General features: G+C 33.5%; 1 protein-coding gene across 5 annotated transcripts in view; it reads left to right on the forward strand.

The window, feature by feature from the left end:
- Window positions 1–19,718, forward strand: part of LRRC49 (leucine rich repeat containing 49) — a gene marked incomplete at both ends in the record, with an annotated part of 112,907 nt that overhangs the window by 60,827 nt on the left and 32,362 nt on the right. For all 5 annotated transcript variants that reach the window (XM_084240545.1, XM_084240542.1, XM_084240543.1 and 2 more), the window contains 2 exons: window positions 6,663–6,810; window positions 16,020–16,103. In XM_084240545.1, the coding sequence (XP_084096671.1) occupies window positions 6,663–6,810; window positions 16,020–16,103 (232 nt within the window). The remainder of the gene's footprint in view (window positions 1–6,662; window positions 6,811–16,019; window positions 16,104–19,718) is intronic.

Below are 19,718 nucleotides of genomic sequence, written 5' to 3' on the forward strand. Positions count from 1 at the left end.
TATATTTATTTCAAAGAAAGAATTGGTAATGTTTTCCTTAATTTTCAATCTCTGAAGCAATTTATGAATAATTGCTATTATCTTGTCTTAGAAGGTTTGGTAGAATTTACTTTTGAGTGTGTGTGTGTGTGTGTGTGTGTGTGTATGAGTTCAGAGAACTATTTTTGGTATCAAATTTCTGATTCTTTGCAGGCTGATTCTTTGTAGCATAAAAGCAGCCATAATCAATACATAAGTGAGTGGGAAGAGCTGTGTTCAAAAAAAACTTTATGGACACTAAAATTTGGATTTCATATAATTTTTACGTGTCATGACATTGCTTTTCCTTTGACTTTACTACTATTTAAAATCACAGATAATTATTAGCTTATGGGTTATACAAAAATATATTTGGCATGTGGGTTATAGTCTGCCAAGCCTTAGTATTTCTGAAACACTATTTTAGACATCTCCCCTCTGTAGAGCCCATAATTGTATCTTGCTTTGTTGGCTAAACTGAAAATCTATTTCTTTTAATAGTTTAGCCCATTCTTATTTATTCATATGACTGGATTCTTGAACTTTATCATATATTCTTGTAATTCTAATGTGTACTATGCTTTTATTTGCTATGTTTCTTTACTTGATGTGTTTTTTGTTTATTTTTTCTTGTTGAAATTTCTTTTGGTATTAGGGAAGTTTTGTATTTTTGCTTTTGTGATTACTTTGTACTTAATATCATTTAAATGTCCTTGACCCCTTGTTTTCTCATTTTATCCTTTATTGTCATTTTAAATGATGTACTTTACCTCTTTTGTATTGTCTACATAATAATTATGAGTTATTTTTACTTTACTCTTTTTTTCTCCCACTTCCATGTTTCAGCTGCGTTATTTCTGCTTTACTGCACATAAATCACATTATATAATGTATAGCATATTCTTCTACCTAGATTCCTGCCTTTTAGTTTTACATCTGTAATTAATTATTGAATGTTCATCATCAGTGCTTTTACTCAAATTTCCTCAGTCATCTGTCAGTAGATGAAGCTCATTCAGTATATTCTTCAAGAAGGGAGGGGAAGGATTGGGGTCAGAATGGGGCGTTTGCAATTGTATGGGGGAATATAAAAATAAAATTTATTATTTAAAAAAAAAAAGGGCTCATGGGTATAATATATTGGATGTCTTGCAGACTTTTAAGTGTTTTAATAAGTTAATGCTTCCAGGGCAATTTCTCTAAATATAAATCTCTTGGTTCACTCATTCTTTCCTTGAGTTTTTTTAAGAAACAGTTTTACCCTTTCTTTTTTTATCTTGCAGTATAAATTGGGTTTATGATATCTGGTCCTAGTTAATTTTAGCAAGAGCCTCAATCTAGATACTTAGTTTATCATATCAAAATACAAACACCTTCACTATGTATTCTTTTCTTTAACTGTGCTTCATTCTTCAATACTTAATTATTAATATCATCTTATATTTCACTCTAGTTATTTTATGTTTGTCAAGTGTGTCCTATAAGCACGCTTAAATTTTTCTGCTGCTGCATGTCATTTTAGCCTGCTAGACACATAATAACTTCAGTAAAATCCTTACTGATCAATAAAAAATAAATGGGTTTTTCATTAACATTATTTCAGGGTTTGTGGTATTTTATTGGTAGAGAAGTCAAAGCCCTTTTTTCTAAAGTACCTAATGTGTTTAGTGTTTTGGGGGGGGAGGGGCGGGTAAGGGGAAAACATTCTAGCTGGAGAAATTTCACTGATATTTGAAAATTGCTGAGTATGTGGTATACATGCATATGTGAGACATCTTTCTCTGTATCTTATTAAGTAAACATAAGATGGTCTAAAATATTTTCCTTTTGAGGTGTGTTTTGGTCAGCAGGGACAAATGGTTCCTCTGTAGGTTCTTTACTAGATAGGAAGCAGATGTGGCAATTGGAGGAGACTAGTAGGGGAAGAACAGTGTATGAGTAATCTGGAAAAAGATTAAAGTCAAATTATGAGTTCAGTGTCAGCCTTTGGACTAAAATTTTTCCATTCCTAATACTCTGAAGAGACCAGTAACAGAGTATTCTTAAAAAGAGACTATCCTTTTTATTTTTTTTTAATTAAGGTAATATTCGTTTACAACACTGTATATAATTAGTGGTGTAGGGTCTCCCCCTTCAGGTGTTGTTAGAACACCACACCCACCACCAAGACACCCATATTCTTCTATCACAGTCCATTGTACTCCCTCTCCATGTTGTTCTCTCCCTTCTGCTCCTCTGGGAGCCTCCTGTAACTTACAGGCAGAATACAGAGAAAACAAAACAAAGCAAAACTAACAACAAACCCTAGAAATTTGGCTGTATAACTGAGAGAACATTAGTAAGCCAGTACTACTCTACTATGTTTAATGTTCTATTTCTAGATTTTATTGGTTTTTGTTCTTTTTTGAACAATTGGTTTTGATTTTCTTTTGTTAGATATGCAATAATCCTTTTTTTCTCTGTACTTTGCTTTAAAGGTCTTGTTTCATTTGGTTAGAGAAAAATCTTTAAATCATAAGCACTTTGTCAATGTTAGTTTCTTATATTTCACTCTAGTTATTTTATATTAGTTTCTAGGAATGTCTGGCATGTTTATTGGTCAAGTGCCTTGCAGATGGAATGAAATTTTGTGAAAAATCTTCTGGATCAAACATGGGCATATATTACTTTGATGAAACAATTCAAAGCATAAAGACATTAGTCTGGTTGTCAATGCGAGTAGCCAATCTGGGAGTGGCCACCAGATAGTACCTGCTGAGGATTACAATAATTTTCCCATTCCTGGTGCCTCTTTTTGCTTGTGCTTGGAGTTACAGAGTAGACTAAATGGGCATCTATTGGTCTTCTGTAGTGCTTTATAATGACTATATTTACTGAGAAAGAGCATACTATTTTCTTTCATATCAGTAAACAGTGTTTTATATAGGAATTCAATGAAGATAGTTTAGTTTTGTATTTAATACTAACCATTTGGCACTTATTTGACTAATTCTACTCCCCAAAGGAATATTTGAGAGGTAGGGCTGGGAATAGCTACATTTATTTTAGTTTAAAAGTACAATTAGGAATAAGAAATAATAACTTTTCTACAGTCTAGCTTGTATGTAAATGTCAAATAACAAATTAGAATCTATAGTGGTAGAAATCTATCTATAGACTATCTACAAAGGTAGAAATCAAATGTGAAAAATAATTGGGAAAACCTTAAATATATAGAGACTAAACAATATGCTGCTTAATAGCTGTTGGATTACAAGGAAATTAAAACAATGAAAATGAGGATACAAGTTACTGGAATCTATGGGATTAAGTGCAGTCTTAACAGGGAAGATAATTGCAAAACAGACTTTTTAAAAGCAAGAAAAATCACAATTCAAAAAGATATTCTTAAAGACTCAAGACCTAAGGAAAGGGAAGTAAATGCAGAAATAAATAACTGGAATTATCTAAAACTTAAAATTTCACATACAGTGAAAGAAAATAAAAGTAGATTTAAAAGAAATCCTACTGACTGGGAGAAAATATTTATAAATTACGCAATTGACAGGGATTTACTACCAAGATATATAATAAACATATAAACTCAACAATAAAAGAACAAACAATCTGTTTAATCACTGGGCAGGTGATTCACAAAAGAGGATATCGACAGAGCCAACAGATAAATGAAAAAGTGTTCATCTTTGCTTCTAATAAGGGAAATGCAGGTTAAAACCACAATGAGATATCCTCTCACACCCATAATAATGGCATATAGTAAAAAGACCTCCAGCAACAAGTGCAAGAGAGGACTCTGAGAAAAAAGAACCCTATCACACAGCGTTGAGAATGTAAACAGGTAAAGCCATTTTGCAAAGTGATCTGGATATACCTTTAAAAACTAAAAACGGAAGTACCATGTGTACTTCCATTCAGCAACCCCACTCCTGGGCATCTATCCAAAGAATGAGAACACATCGACTTGAAAGCCTACACTCTACAATCTTTATTGAAGCACTTCTTACAATAACTAGAACATGGGAACATCTTAAGTGCCCCCCGATAGGGGGCTGGATCAAAAAGGATACGTTATATCCATACCAATAAATACTATTCAGTGATACAAACACAAAATCTCGCCATTTATAGCAAAATAGAAGCAATTGAGAGAATTAATGTGTAGTAAAGCAAGTCAGAAAGACAAATAGAGGACATTTATAGTGTGGGTGATTTAACAAAATAATTATAAAAACTAGTGGACATTGATAAGTGAAGTAAAGTTTCTGAGCTAAGAGGATGGGGAAGAGAGAAAGGGTCAAGAGAGAAAGGTGGGCTATAAAGCTTGGCTATGGGAGACCAAATAAAGCAATAAGGACCCACTGTATATCCACTGGAACTGTTAAAATGAAAAAGAAGCTTGACAAATACTAAATGCTGATCAGAATGTGAAGTTGATAGGAATGCAATATGGTACAGCTAATTTGGAAGACAGTTTGGCATTTCCTTATAAAGCTAAACATAGTTTTGCTGTATGAGCCAACAATTACTTGTTTTCCCAGTTGAGTTGAAAACTTATGTCCAAACAAAAATCAGATGAATATTGATAGCAGCCTTATTCATAAATACCAAAAACTGGAAGTAACCAAAATATTCTGAGTAGGTGGATGGTTAAACAAACTGTAGTGATCCATACAATGGAATATTACTCATTGATAAAAAAAAAAAAAGGAGCTATGGGACCACAAAAAGATATGGATGAAGCTTAAATGCATGTTGCTAGGTGAAAATAGTCTGAAAGGGCTACCTACTATAAGATTCTGACTATATCACGTCTGAAAAAGCCAAAACTATAGAGACAATAAAAAGATTAATGGTTGCCAGAGATTTGGTATGAGGGTGGAGGGTCAAACAGGAGAATTTTTTTCAGGTTATGAAACTATTTTGTAGTATACTTTGATGGTTGATATATGACATTATGCATTTGTCAAAACCAATTAAACTTCATAGCACAAAGAGTGAACTTAATATATACAAATTAAAAAAAAAATAAGAGGTTGGAGGATCCCAGGAAAGCATGCAGACTGTGACAACATAATTTAACAGTATTTCAATTCTATGTAACAGCCACCCTAGAGAATAGGGGGTGGGTGAAGTGCTGACCTAAATAACTTTAAAAGTGAGTCTATAAGACTGACTGCAGGGCCTCCCTAGTGGCACAGTGGTTGAGCGCTGAGCTGCAAAGCTGCCCGAAGCCTCCGGGGCGCAGGTTCGATCCCCTGCTGCTCACCGGTCACCGGAGGAGGGTCCTGCATGGCACGCAGACCTCTCCTGCCGCCCGCTGCTCCCCTCAGCAGTGTACTTCGGTCCTTCTGCCTGCTCTGCTCCCCACTCTAGCTCTGGTGAATTCTCTCACCCTCCTGTGCTTCTGACTGTACCCAGTGGTTGTATAAATAAATAAATAAATCTTTTTAAAAAAAAAAAAGAAAAAGAAAAATGGTCAGAAAATATTAAAAAAAAAAAGACTGAATGCAAAAGGAATTACATGTAAATATTGTACTTTAGTTGATAAAGTTGTTTCCTGTAGGGGTACAGGTTGAAAAGTCTGATACCACTATAAATGTAGTCTGTAATTGAACCACTTCAGTAAATGAATGAGTGGTGATGGAAGCCATATTTCTCCTTGTTAGAGCAGGAATTTACAGATAAGTAAGGGAAGGAGGCTATAGTACTCATTTAGGTAGTTAAAGTCAGACTTTGCAAAATGCTTCACATTTAGTTTATTATACACACAGATGGTTACAAAGAGATACACATATACACATAAATTAGTATACACACATACATTTCCTTGCTCTGTCAGCAGAGGATTTAGAAGAATGATACCCCAGTAGCAAAGTCCAGTAGCTGGACTGATATAAGAAAATAAATGGGAGGATAAAACATTCCTAGGAAGAGGATTTTCAAATAATTTATGTAGATACTCTGCCCCCAAACAGGAAAAGTTGAACTTCCCACTCCCTAAGTTTGAGCTGCACATAATAACTTGCTTCCAATGCAGTACGGAGAGTAAGAGAAGAATAACTTTACATTGGAGAAATCTGAAGTAGATTTCTCTCGCTTGGCCAGGTGATCATGAGGTCTGCATTAACAATGATAAGTCTTGTTTACCGATTATACCTTGACTTGTCTAATCTTGAGAAAAGTACCAAGCAAATTCCAACAGAGGGACATCCTGCAAAATAATTTACAAATGCTCCTCAAAAATGTCAAGGTTATCAAAAACAGGAAAAGTCTTCTTAGACTTTGCCATAGGTAAAGTATAGAAGTTGCCCTAGGTAAGAGGTACCTAAGGAGACATGACAACTAAATGTAATACGCTATTCTGGATGGGGTCCTGGAACAGAAAAATGACATTAGGTAATAACTAAGTAAATCTGCATAAAATAGGAACTTGAGTTAGTAAGAATGTAGAGACATTAGCTCATTAATTATAATAAATATTCTATATGAACAAATATGTTACTAATAAGGAAATACAAGGATTCGGTACTCAATTTTTTTTGGTAAATCTAAAACTGTTCTGAAAAGAATTATGTCTATTAAACAAATGAAAGCACCAGTTGAAGGTGTCATAAATAATCTAGTGGTTTTTGTCTCTCCTGCAGTTTTGAAAGTGTTTGCTGCCTTGCTGACTCTACTTCTCTCTCAGATATCACTTTTGATGGCAATCCAATAGCTCAAGAGTCATGGTACAAACACACCATCCTTCAGAATATGATGCAGCTGCGCCAACTAGATATGAAGAGAATTACGGTGAGAACACTTCTAAAGTGTTTACATGTTGTTTTCCTTGGTATGGATTAGAAAATTGGGGTGTATATTCTTTGCTTGATGTGCTTATTAATTTTAATGAACTATGTATTATCATGGCTATATATTTCTTAATTATGGATTTTTAACCACTTGCCCGCTCTTCCCAATTCTGTTGAGTAGAGCTTTTAAATTCAGTCTTCTAGCTAATAATCATGATTGGTTTACATTCTTGCTTAATATGCAACTAATAGTTCAATTTGGAATGGTTGAATAAGAATTTTGTGGATAAGTTACAGAGTTCAATGGTTAATAGTGTGGGTGCTGGGACAAGACTGCTTGAATCTGAATCCTAGCTCGCCCATTTTCTAGCCATATGATCTTTGACAGTTTATTTAACCTTCATATACCTTATATTCTTCAAAGTAAAATGAAGATAATAATTATATTATGTCATAGGGTGGCTATAAAGATAAAATAAACCTTAGCGTAGTGTGAAGTTTCTAGAAAGCTCCATATGGAGCTGCTGTTATTGATGCAGTTCCACTCAAGGTAGCCATTTATTCATTCTGTCTCCATGCTAGATATTTTCTACATTTAGATGTTTTGATATAGCTTCTGATCTAAATGAAATAAAATACACATGTATTCTGGTGTACAGTGCACATTAGAATATTATTGGCTCCAAGAAGTTCTGTAATAAGGAAATCTGCCCTAATTTGTTTCATTGCATTCTAAATTTATTTAAATTTTTTTTCTTTGAAAATACCTATTCATAATCTCAGTTTGACAATCTCTGACCTAGAAAAATATCTACTGTTTTCTCATGTCTATACTGGTAATTTTAATGTGGATTTTGATGGAATTGACCCATTGATGTGGAATTGACCCACTGCAACTGAATTGCAGCAACATGTGTACAAAATCGACCTCAGCTATGTCATGGATATTTGAGGTGGTTTACTGATAGCAGCAATTATTGATGAATTCATGAATACCGGGGATCTTCTAGGACTCTTCCCTCTCTTTGTTCTAGCATAGTAATATAGATCTTTGTTCTTTCAGTTCAGCTCTATACTGACAATACTGTTTCATATCTTTATCTTTTTTAACTAAGAATCTTTGGTATTTCTAATTGCTCTCCCTGATGAGGTTGAGATTAGTGAAATAGGAAATGAAGCTAATCCACCTATATAAATTAGTACTTCATTACATATTATCCTTCTCATAGTGAGTTTCTGTTCAGTCTTATCTACCTAGCTAATTATATATATATATATATATATATATATATATATTCCTTAAGGGTAGAAGTAATTTTCTTCCTTGCCTGACACATACAGATTTTCTGTTCAGATGTTCTGTACATGTTTATTTCCTTGCCTCTATTTCACACAATGCTGAGATTGTAGTATTCCATAAAGATTTGTAGAGTGAGTAAATTTTACCTACTCCCATGCCTAAAAAAAGGAGAATAATAATGTGTATAATCATTATCTTGTGCATTCCATGGGAAGTGTTTGCCTGGTAGGGAAAAGAAGGAAGATCATGAGGGATGGGACAGTCTCAAAGTTATAGGAAAATTTTAAGTACAGTATGAAATTTCACAATACTCTAAGATTTTATTCTTTGTTTTATCATTATAACCACCCCATGACTTAATATAATTATTATCTTCTTTTTACTTTGAAGAAAATCAGGTATATGTAGGTTAAATAAATTGTCAAAAGTTATATGGCTAGAAAATGGGCGAGCTAGGATCAAATTCAAGCAGTCTGGTTCTAGCACCCACACTGCTATTTTCCTTAAATCATTTGAGAGTAGGCTGCTTACTTGATTTCCCAACAACCTAAACACATTAATGTGTATTTCCTACAAGCAAAGACATTCTCCTATATAAATATAACATACAAAATCAGGATATAAACATTGAAAATTACTAGTGTCTAATTTTCATTCCACATTCAAATCTCACCAATTATATCAATAATGTTATTTAGAGCAAAATGATCCAGTTTGGAATTATACATTGCAAGTAAATGTATTTTGCTGTCATATCTCTGTTGTCACCATTTTTCATTATCATTTCCTTTCCCTGACTTTCAGGACTTTGACATTTATTTTGTAGAATGACCCTCAATTCAGATTTTAAAAATATATTTTCAAATGATTAACTTGTAGCTAGAGATCTTTGGCAGAAATATCACAGAAGTGATTTTGCATTCTCCTTGCATCCTATCAAGTGATGTACAATTTATATTTTTCCCTTTGTTGATGATTTTCACTTTAATTAAGATGGCATCTGTCAGGCTTCTCCTTTTAAAGTTAATCTCTTTCTCAAGATCTTCTTTTCCTGTTGTGATCCCATTCCTGATACACATTTGAATTTATTCATATCAGAGTACACTCATGGTATTTACTCTCATTTTTTGTTTATAACTTTTCAGTAACTTTGGTAAAGAAGTAATATACTGTAATAGCATTGGCAAACAATAGCCCTTGAGCTGATATTTTTGTGAAGTTGTTTTGGAACACAGTCATGTCCCTTTATATATATGATATATGTCAGCTTTGATGCTACAGTGGCAGAACTGAGTAGTTGCTAGAGAAGTTATATGACCTGCCTTCAAGAATAAAATATGTCACTATCTGGGTAGAAAAGTTTTCTCACACCTGTTCTATAACTATTTTTTTACTTTAAAAATAATTTTTAATAAAAATTATAAGTAAATTTTTAATTTACCATGTAAACATTCTAGCTAGAGTAAATTACACAAATACTAATGAACTTCTATGCACAAGGGCTGTTGCTCTCAAGCTGTATGCCACGGATGCTGAAGTGAACTGACAGGGGCACTGTAGAATATTTTTAATTTTTAAGAGAAATATTTGATATCTGTGAGATCTGAGAAAACTACTAGCTTAATGTAATTTGCCATTTCAACATTAGGTCACATTGCATTGCTCCCTATGACATCATGTCTTTACAAAGCTGATCTTTCAGTAGTCCTTATGATAAAAAAACAAATACTATGCCAAAATCAATGTGGAACAGGATATAAGTGTGACAGGTCCAGGTTCTGGTTCTATGAACATTTTTCTAAGGCACCCTTAGGTACGCTGAATTGAAAAGTCTCTTTGCTGGGGTCTATATGAGACGGTAGAGATACTAAGATCTGAGTCATATATTCATGTCTTCAGGTTACTCACAGTCTAGCTAGAGGCAGACATAGGTATAATGCAAAATGGTAAGCTGGTTAGATAAGAAGATAAATCACCAGATACATTTACGTGCACATACATGGCACAGTGTTTTTGAGGAACAAGACACTTCTGTGTCTACTGAACAAATAGGAGAAATTTCAAAGGAGAAAATAACTGACTTGAGTCTTAAGGAGTGGCAAAGAAAGAGGAGGTTGTGTCTGTGGAGAATGTTCTACGGAGAGAGATGGCATCCAAAATATAAAGGAGTGCTGAAAGAATACAGCAACTGATAGTTCATGTCTGAGTAATGAATATACATGATGGGGGGTTGGCGGAGAGCAGAATCAATGAATGTCTTACAAGCAAGGACATTTTATGAGGAACATTTTAAGTCATAATAAAGAGTTTAGATTTTTGTCTTGGACTTAATAAGAAGCCCTTGAAGAGTTTGAGGTAGTTCAGTTGGACTTAGGTATTAAAAAGATTGTCTATCTGGGTAGCAGCCCAGAGGATGAATTGGGGTGTACATGATGAGTTATATGAACACCAGAGTGATTAGCCAGGCCAAGGAAGCTTGGGATCCTATATCAATTCCTATTTTGCTTTTGTTATCTCTGTTGAGAAGAGTAACTTTTAGCTTATAAGAGTAGAAATAGATATCATTAATAATAAAGCCTAAAATGGGTGAACAGAAAAGTTTGAATCCAGATCCTCGCCTAGAGCAGGGGCCAGCATACTTTATCTTTACTGTGAAGGACTTGACAGTAAGAGTTTTTACGCTTTGGGGGCTATACAAACCCTTTTGAAAACTACTTGAAAGCAGGTTTGGACAATACATAAATGTTTGAGCATGACTCTTCCAATAAAACTTTATTTATAAGAGCCTTTGGCTGACTTGATTTGGCCTGTGGACTGGAGTTTGCCAATCTTTGATCTAGAGCACTGAGTAAAGATAAAAATTTGCTAATCCATATAGAAAGTTATAGCTAAGAAGCAGCATAGGTATAATAGAGTAGCTGAAAGGTAGGTAGGATGGCCTAATCTGTCTTTTTATCACAGAAGGGAAGAATATAAAGTCCATAAATTATAACAGTAAACTTTAAGACATGAAAGAAAACTAAAGTGGATTAAAGAATGACTGTGTGAGTACTTAAGGAATTCATCACTAGGAGGCAGCATTAGTTCACTAAAACAATTCATGCCAGGCAAAATTAGATTTCTGTTTTGGATATTATAGATTCGCTTCAAGGAATGTGTAGATAATGTAGATAACAGAGTATTTTTTATAGTGAGTCAGTTGTATGACAACACGGTTAACTGGAATTGTGATTCCAGTATACCTATAGAATATGAAGTAATGTATTAATGCCAGCTTGGAGAAAAATCTGTACTGGCATGCCATGAGGTTTTATCTGTGGGCCAATTCTGTTTAACTTTTTGATTTAATGAATAGCGGACAGTATTTTTCTGTTATTCTGATAAAATATGTGAGTGACAGAAGCTGGAGAGGTTAGAGATCCTGATATATTGGTCAGTCAAATCAGAATCCAAAAATAGTCATAACTAACTATAGCCTGTGGGACCAAATCCATCGTGCAACTTGTTTTTGTACAACTCTAAGACTAAGAATGTTTTTTATGCTTTTAAAGCTTTGAATAAAAAGAAAGAAAAACAAGAATATGCAATAGAAATTTTATATGGCTCATAAAACTAAAATATTTACTATTTGGCCCTATATAGAAAAGGTTTGCTGACATTTAATCTGGAAAAATAAGCAGAATTTAGCAAGATAAAAAAATTGATAAATTAAAATCCTGGACTTTACTCTGTAACAACAAACAATTCTTAGCATAAGTGTGAGGTTATGGGAGATGAGCTAAGCAGCATGTGTGAAGACTTGTATTGGAATTTATATATTCAAACTAAGTAAATTGTGAGATGTGATTCCTAGAAGTTAATATAGTTTAAAACTATTGAAATAAAGAATTCAAAAAAATGGAGCTAATCATTCCCATTTTTTTCTTTAATGATCAGATTATTACTGAACTATTAGTTTTGCAGGGGTGGTGACAAATTTGGAATATTTCCAGAGAACCTAGCATAATTCACTCACAAAGGAGAAGACACAAGTAAGATAATACAATATTTGAATACTTTCACAAGGGTCCAAAAAGAGAGATAATAGACACATTTGAGTATCTAGAACCAGGATCATTGTATAGAATATTACAGGGAGGCAGGATTTCTCTATTTATTTTTAAGGCAGTGTTTTATGAATGCAGGCATTATTCTTACAATTCCAAATGGATAGGGTCTAAGTTCTCACCTCAAACTCACACTTAGTTGGCTTAAGTAAACTTGTTGGAATTCATATTAATCAGCTCAAATTTGCTTTCAAAGCATGGGGTAGCCTATTTCAGACAGAAGTGTGTTGTCTATGGTGGTAGCCATTACTAATGCTCACCAATATGTTCTGGTTTTCCTCTTCTTTTTGACATGTGGGAAGATGGTATTTCTCTTCCTGTTGTGGGCAGATGATATTTCCTTTCCCCCTAAAGTTAAATGTGGTCATGCAACTTGCTTTTGTCAGTGAAATGTCAGCAGAAATAATGAATATAATCAATCTCCATGCAGAAATATTTAAATGTCAGTGTGTGATTCTCCATGCTTTTCTCCCATGTAGTGGTCATTGTGGAAGCACATGTTGAACTGAAGAAGGCATCAGATCACACACCCAGGAGTACTTAGCCACCACAGCGACAGCAGTTGCAGTGTTCGTTCCTTGATCGAGAAATAAACTTTTCCTTTTTTTTTTTTTAGAAAAAACTTTTCCTATGAACCACTATATGTTTTGCAGTTGTTATGGCAGTATAATCTAGCTTGTTTTAACTTTTTTCACCTCCTAGTATTGTAACAGCAAAATACCCCTGGGCCAGTAAACATAACTTCTAATCTCCACTCTGACATTTACTGTGGCCGTGGAAAAATCAGTTTTTCTCTCTTAAACAAAAAGATTGTTTGAATGAAAAACATAGACCATTTCATCTAGACAAGAACTCTGTGATTCTAAAGTCTTTCAATATTTGATTTAGTCAAGTAAAACTACATCTTTCATAAGTAACAGAAGTATGTTTAAAAAACCCATATTGCCATATATTTTTTAATTCTACATAATAAATTGTTCCCTATATTAGGATTACTGTTAGTTATTTGGGAAAAAAATTTCTGATAATATATATGCATTGATTAGAATCTCAGGTTATTAAATCACTGCTTCTTAATTGATCTGTACTATGTCTTAATGACATAGTGAAGTAAGGAAAAAAGTAAATTGTTTTTCTTGGTCCTGGATAGATCCCAGAAATTAGATTACATCATGAAGATGCTAGAGTTTTGCAGCACTTTTTTTCCATCTTACCAGTGGGTTTATGGCTTATGTTTACAATTAGAGGTTTATTTTATTTAGTTACACTATATTTATTAGGGCTGAAATATAGTCACTAGATGTATGAATTTCTTAAAACACTCAATATTTGAATTGATTTGGTATATATCCAGTTTTCCTAAGTTTAGTTTTCCTTTTAAAGTCCTACTGCTTTTAATAGAAGTTCAAATTCTTTTTTAAAAATCTGATGAAATCATCTTTTAAGTATGTGTAGTACGTGATCTATACAGTTTTCAGTACTACTTGAAATTGGCTCTCTGAATAACCAATCTGTTTCTAGTTCAGATTTCATAGACAAGTCGACAATTAAACATCAATTTATTTCACTCTTTTGAAAAAGCTTGTTCTGAAGTAGATTGTACTCAATAGGTATCAAAGCAATGAATACTGAACCAAAGAGTTTAATTATTAATTCTGCTATTTTATGAAGCTGGGAATCAGGGTTCTGAATTTTCGTATAGTTTATTTCTCTTGACTACCTTTCTTTAGTCTCTAAACATTGTGAATGACTATCTTCCATATTGTAAAATACGCTTTAGGGCCTCCCTGGTGGCGCAAGGGGTTAAGTACCGCACTATGAAGTGGTCTGACACCTCTGCAGCACAAGTTCCATCCCCAGCCGGCCAGGGAGCAATCCACATAGTGAAGCAGACCTCTCCTGTCCGCTGCTCCTCTCAGCAGTATGTTTCAGTCAGTGTGACTGTTCTGTTCCCCACTCTGTCTCTGGTGGATCCTCTCACCCCCCACACCTCTGGCCTGTATCCCAGCTCTTATATACATAAATAAATAAATCTTTAAAAAAAAAATACAATTTAAACCTACCAAAAAAATCACATTAAATTTCCATTCCTTTTAAATCAACTAAGTTATATGGCATATTACTATTTAATTTTAACCTCTCTGAGGAGAGAGGCTTCTGTCTCTAAAATCAGAAAAATAAATTTAAGTAGTCTTATTAAAAAATACTACCAATTCCATTTCTCACAAGACATATCTTTCATCCTGATCCTGACTTTGTCACTTTGGATAAATTACTAAACTTCTCAGAGCATTAACTTCCTCATTTCTAAAATTAGAGAGTCTTGCAGTAGATGCATTTCTATTTCCCTTTTAACTCTGTGATAGTTTCTCTTTGTGCATTTAAGAAAATAGCTCTTTATCTTGATCTCTTTTGTGTGTTCAGAACCATTGTTAATGTACCACAGCCTAGAATATATTTTCATAGTTTCTTTGACCCTCCCTGATTCTAATATAACATAGGTACTAATCAGGATACAGTTAAGCTTTTGTTTAAGATTTTGCTGTGGCGACAACTTTTCTAACCTCAGTGGATTAAAGCAGCTAAGTTTATTTTATGTTTCTGTCTGCCCATAGAATATGACTAGATACTTTATTTGTTCTACATTATCATCATTCCAAGATTCAGGCATTCAGATTAACCCACTCTCTGCAATTTTGCAAATTCTGTATCAGAAATGAGCGAGAAAGAGTAACTATCATGTATTGCCTTTGAAAGCTTCTACCCAGAAGTAAACACATATCACTTTTGTCCGCATGGTATTGTCCCCAAAGCAAGTCACATCATCACTTTAACTTAAAGGGAGCAGTAAGTGCTATCTCACATTGTGGCCTGAATAAGGGAAGACACAGAAACATTTGGGGAGCAATTCTTATGATGATCCATCATGTTTTAAATCAAATGTTTACTTCTGGTCAGAGTAATTCTGGAGTGCCAATTAGTATTACATTTGTGTAAGGTAAGCAAAATGTAGAAAAATGTCTCTATTTGATTTAGCAGTTAAAGTTTTAGAAAATTATTGATTATATAAAGATGTTTAATAATTTCATTAAATATATATGTGCTGGAAGCTGACATGGTCCCTACCTTAATGGACCTGTTTGGGGCAGAACAGGGGAAAATAGTGACAGAAAAAATTAAAATTGAAACCGGTTAAATGCCTTGATACATCAAGTGTAGGATCCTGTGAAAGCATAGAGGAAAAATGTCTTCTAACACATTTTCCAATTGACTGGTTCTCTTTTCAGCTGTGTAAAATCTTTTGTTTAAGCCCCCTCATTGCATTTTTAATTTGTTTTTATATTTTTTTATTTTTAAAGAGTACTTCAAATCTGCTAAATTACATTATAAAGCTTCCTATCTCTAAAGATATTTTCAAACTTGTCTTTTAGGAAGAATTGTTTTCTCAAATTGTGACATCATTTTGAAAGCCTATGAATCTTTTGATAAAATTGAAAGTTCTGTGGTTATAATTTACTCTATTAAAACATGGCAGTCTTCAAGGGGGAAATGATCCAGATTATGTAAACAGATTGCAACTTTAAGAAATTTGTTCATAGTGAATATTTTAAGGTGAGATAGAAATGAAAAGATTTGAGTTAAGAAGAGGAAAATAAAGAACAACATGCTAACTTTTTTTTCTTTAACAGCCTATTGTCTTTTAGGATGTAGTATGCATCTTACAAAGAAAAGCAGGCTTTTAAAATCAAAGATATTTAGCTTAGAAAGGCTAACTACTTAATACTTTTTAAAAATTTCTTTCAGGAAGAAGAAAGGCGTATGGCATCTCTTGTAGCCAAAAAAGAGGAAGAGAAAAAGCGGGAAAGTCATAAACAATCTTTGCTTAAGGTATTTTCACTTATGTCTGCATGTATGTGTGTGCAGTCACACCAACTGAAGCTAGTTAGCTTGTCATACAAAAAAATGCTTTCCAAGCTTTGCGAATTTTTCATTCCTATCAGTATGATGATTTTTATAAATGAAACAATGCTAAAATATATATTACTACCTATAAAGAAACCTGCACTTCTAAAATACAGTATAATGTATATTATAAAATACATACAAAAGGAAAGAATGTTAAAAGATACAGTAAATATAACTAACCTTATGAAAAAAACTTTTTTGAAAATTTTAGTTTTTTTCTATGCCAGTGCACTGTGTATTTAATGGCCTGTGCAGTCCATTTTGGAAATTACTATAATAGACTGTCAGCTTTACTGATACAGTTTAATGCCCTCTGCTGTATGTTTTCTTTTTCTATTGGAGATATGATTGACAAGTAATATTTTATTAGTTTTCAGTGTAAAAAGTGATTTTTTTGTAACCAATCACTTTATAAGCTTTTATTTATTTTTAAATTAATTTTTTTAATAAGGTACCTTTTTCTTAAATCCTTGTTAATTTTTTTGACAGGATAGCATTTCTCCCTCCTGGTGTGGTCACCATAGTTTTCCCACTACCAAACACCATAATTGCTCTTCCCCTCTCAGCAGTTTTCACCTCTCCCCCTCCTGGATGCCTTAGATCTATGGTCAGCTTTCAGTGTTTGTCTTTGCTGACCTTTTGTTTGGTTCCTTTATATTCCACATATAAGTGAAACAATATTATCTTCTTTCTTCTGACTTATTTTGCTTAGCATAATCCCTTCCAGCTCCATCCATGTTGCCACAAATGGCAATGGAATACTACTCAGTGATCAAAAAAAGCAAACTCATGCCATTTGTGGCATGATGAAAACAGGATTTTGAGTATGTACATGCACACCTAGGTTTATCACACCATTTTTCACAATAGCCTACCTATGAAAACAACCCAAATGCTCATCAGTGGATGAATGGATGAAAATTATGTCAGTTATATACACACTAGTTATATACACTAGTTAGCCATGAGAAGGTGGACCTCCAGCCCTTTGTGAGAACTGAATGGACCTTGACCACATTATGCTAAGTGAGATAAAGTCAGAGAGAGATTTCATTTATATGTGAACTATAGAAAAGTCTGTAAAAAAGGCAGAGTATGTGGAGGAACAAAGTTTTTAAAGTAGCAGGAAAGGAGGAGTTTAGGGGGATCAGAATGATGGTGTTTGAAGGTACAAATGTGTGTAAACTAGTAAATAAGCCACAGATGTAATATATAGGAGGATGAGCATAGACAGTAATACTGTACTGTAGTGATGTAATGTGATAGATACTGCTTTTATGCAAACAATTCAACTATGTGAAACAACCATAAATAAATAAATAAAGGAAATTAAATGAGTAATTTTATGCACATGAAGAGCACATGGACACATACCTTCTGACTTGTTGCTTTTGTATTTTCCATGCAACGTCCTGGGTTGAATGGAAGTGTCAAGTCTGGCACATACTGGTGTGATACTGTTCAAGTGACAGAAGCTGTAATTTGGTATCTTCTAAAAATGTCTCCTTAACACAGAGTTGAAAATTTATTGCCATGTAGCTTTAAAAAATGCTCGTAATTGATATGCTAAGTGCATTCTTGATGTTTGAACATAACATTTTCTTGGGTACCCTCTTTCTGTTTTGCAGAATCTCTTGCCTTCCTTTTGCTTTGTTTTTCTTGTTCCACAGATACATAAAATGCTTATGATCTCCACCTGACCCCAGGCTACATTCCTGTTTTAAAATGTCTTCCCTTTTTTGGACTCAGTGAAAACAGAATAGATATTCTCTTAGTCAACCTGGTGTTGATGTGACTTTAATAACCTTTGGTAACCCTTAAAGTTTCCTTTACTTTGGGCATGGCTATAGGAAATGTTTGCATTTTCAGATTGTCATTTTTTAACATGCTCAGTGGTATAAAGACATTTTGTTTTATTCTAAGCCCTGCTCTACCTATTTTACTAAGAATATTTCTTTCTGCCAATCCCCAGTCATCCAGAAAACCAAATGCATGAAGCCAGCACTTTAACCATCTTCCATTACTCTGCCTCTTTCAAAGTGCCTTGGCACTAAGTAAAAATAATGTCATTGCTTAGATTAAGATTTGGGTTTGCCCAGTCATTTGCAGATAACTGAAATAGAATTCCTTAAGGTAAGAATGCTTTTTTATTATAGATTCGGAGGAACAAAGTTTTTAGAGTAGAATAGTAGATTCCCACTTGCTAAAGATAAGGAGGATATATATAAAATATCAAAAAGTGTGAGAAGTATACACATATTTTGAGTATAACCTACTTACCTATATTGACAAATTTTAAATAACAAGCATTAGGAAAAAAATCCTAAAAAAAATTTTAAACACAGAAATAGAGTTTTTAAAAGGTTTAGTTTTTAACTAAGCTTTTTCATCACTTTGCATTCAATTCCATTCCTACATGCTAAAATTTTAGATAACCATATATAGGCAGTGACTTGGAACTAAACGTAATTATTCTCTGTGTGTGTGTGTGTATGCAATGAAGGAATTGGCAAAGAACCTATCTAATAGCTTTCACCGACTCCCCAGGGAGCAGGTACAGAGGGATCAGTATCATACTGAGCTGATTTTTCACTGGATGATTGTAAGCTTAGTAAAGACGAAATAGAAAGAGTATATTTTCAGCACCTGGATCTAATTGGCATGTCATTTTAATATGTTAACTTTTGATAATGGACACTTTGCCAGAATAGGGGTTGTTTTTCCTCCGCAATTTTTATAAAATGAGTAGAAACAGTTTCAACCTAGTGCAGCAGTTAAGGTTCAGTAGTTAAGATCTGCTTTTCTCTGCAGGTTTCTGTGAGAAAATGGAGTCCCAAAGCCCTAAGTTAGTGGTTTTCAAAGTGAGATCTATGAGCCAGTATCATTAGCAACCAGGAAGCTTGGTAGAAATGCAAATTCTCGAGCCCTACCCCAAACACACTAAATTATAAATGGGGTAAGAACCAGCAATTGGTGTTTTAAAGCTCTTCAGATGATTTGAGATACCCTAAAGTTTGAGAATCACTTACCTAAGGCATCTACTGCATATAATGAATTAACTTCTTTCCTATTCATTTAGGATAGTATTGGTTAGCTAGAAATATTTCAACCTAGCACAATTTTTCTTAATCACCTATATCTAATTATGAATTTTCAGATATTATAATTTATGTTGTGATGCTTTGAATAATTGATCAATTCCTGTTTTTCCTCCTTCTGCCCACCTCCTAAATCTTCAAGATTATTCCACCATATTCTAATTGTTGGGTAGGAAGATTAAAATATTAGTTACTTCTTGCTATATTTAAACACAGAGATATATAAATTTCTGTCAAATTAATCTTTCAGACAGTGAGTTTTCCTATCTCCAATGGAAATAATTATTGTTCTGTATAATCTTTTTCTTTAAAGATGATTGACCATTTTTGATATCTTTGAATACACAGAACATATAAAGACCCCATGTACTTTTTTTTTAGAATTCATTTTTGGTAGCTACATTTTTTTTAAAGATTTATTATATTCATGCATACAAGA

This window comes from Talpa europaea, assembly GCF_964194135.1.
Source record: "Talpa europaea genome assembly, chromosome: 8".
Taxonomy (NCBI): Eukaryota; Metazoa; Chordata; class Mammalia; order Eulipotyphla; family Talpidae; genus Talpa; species Talpa europaea.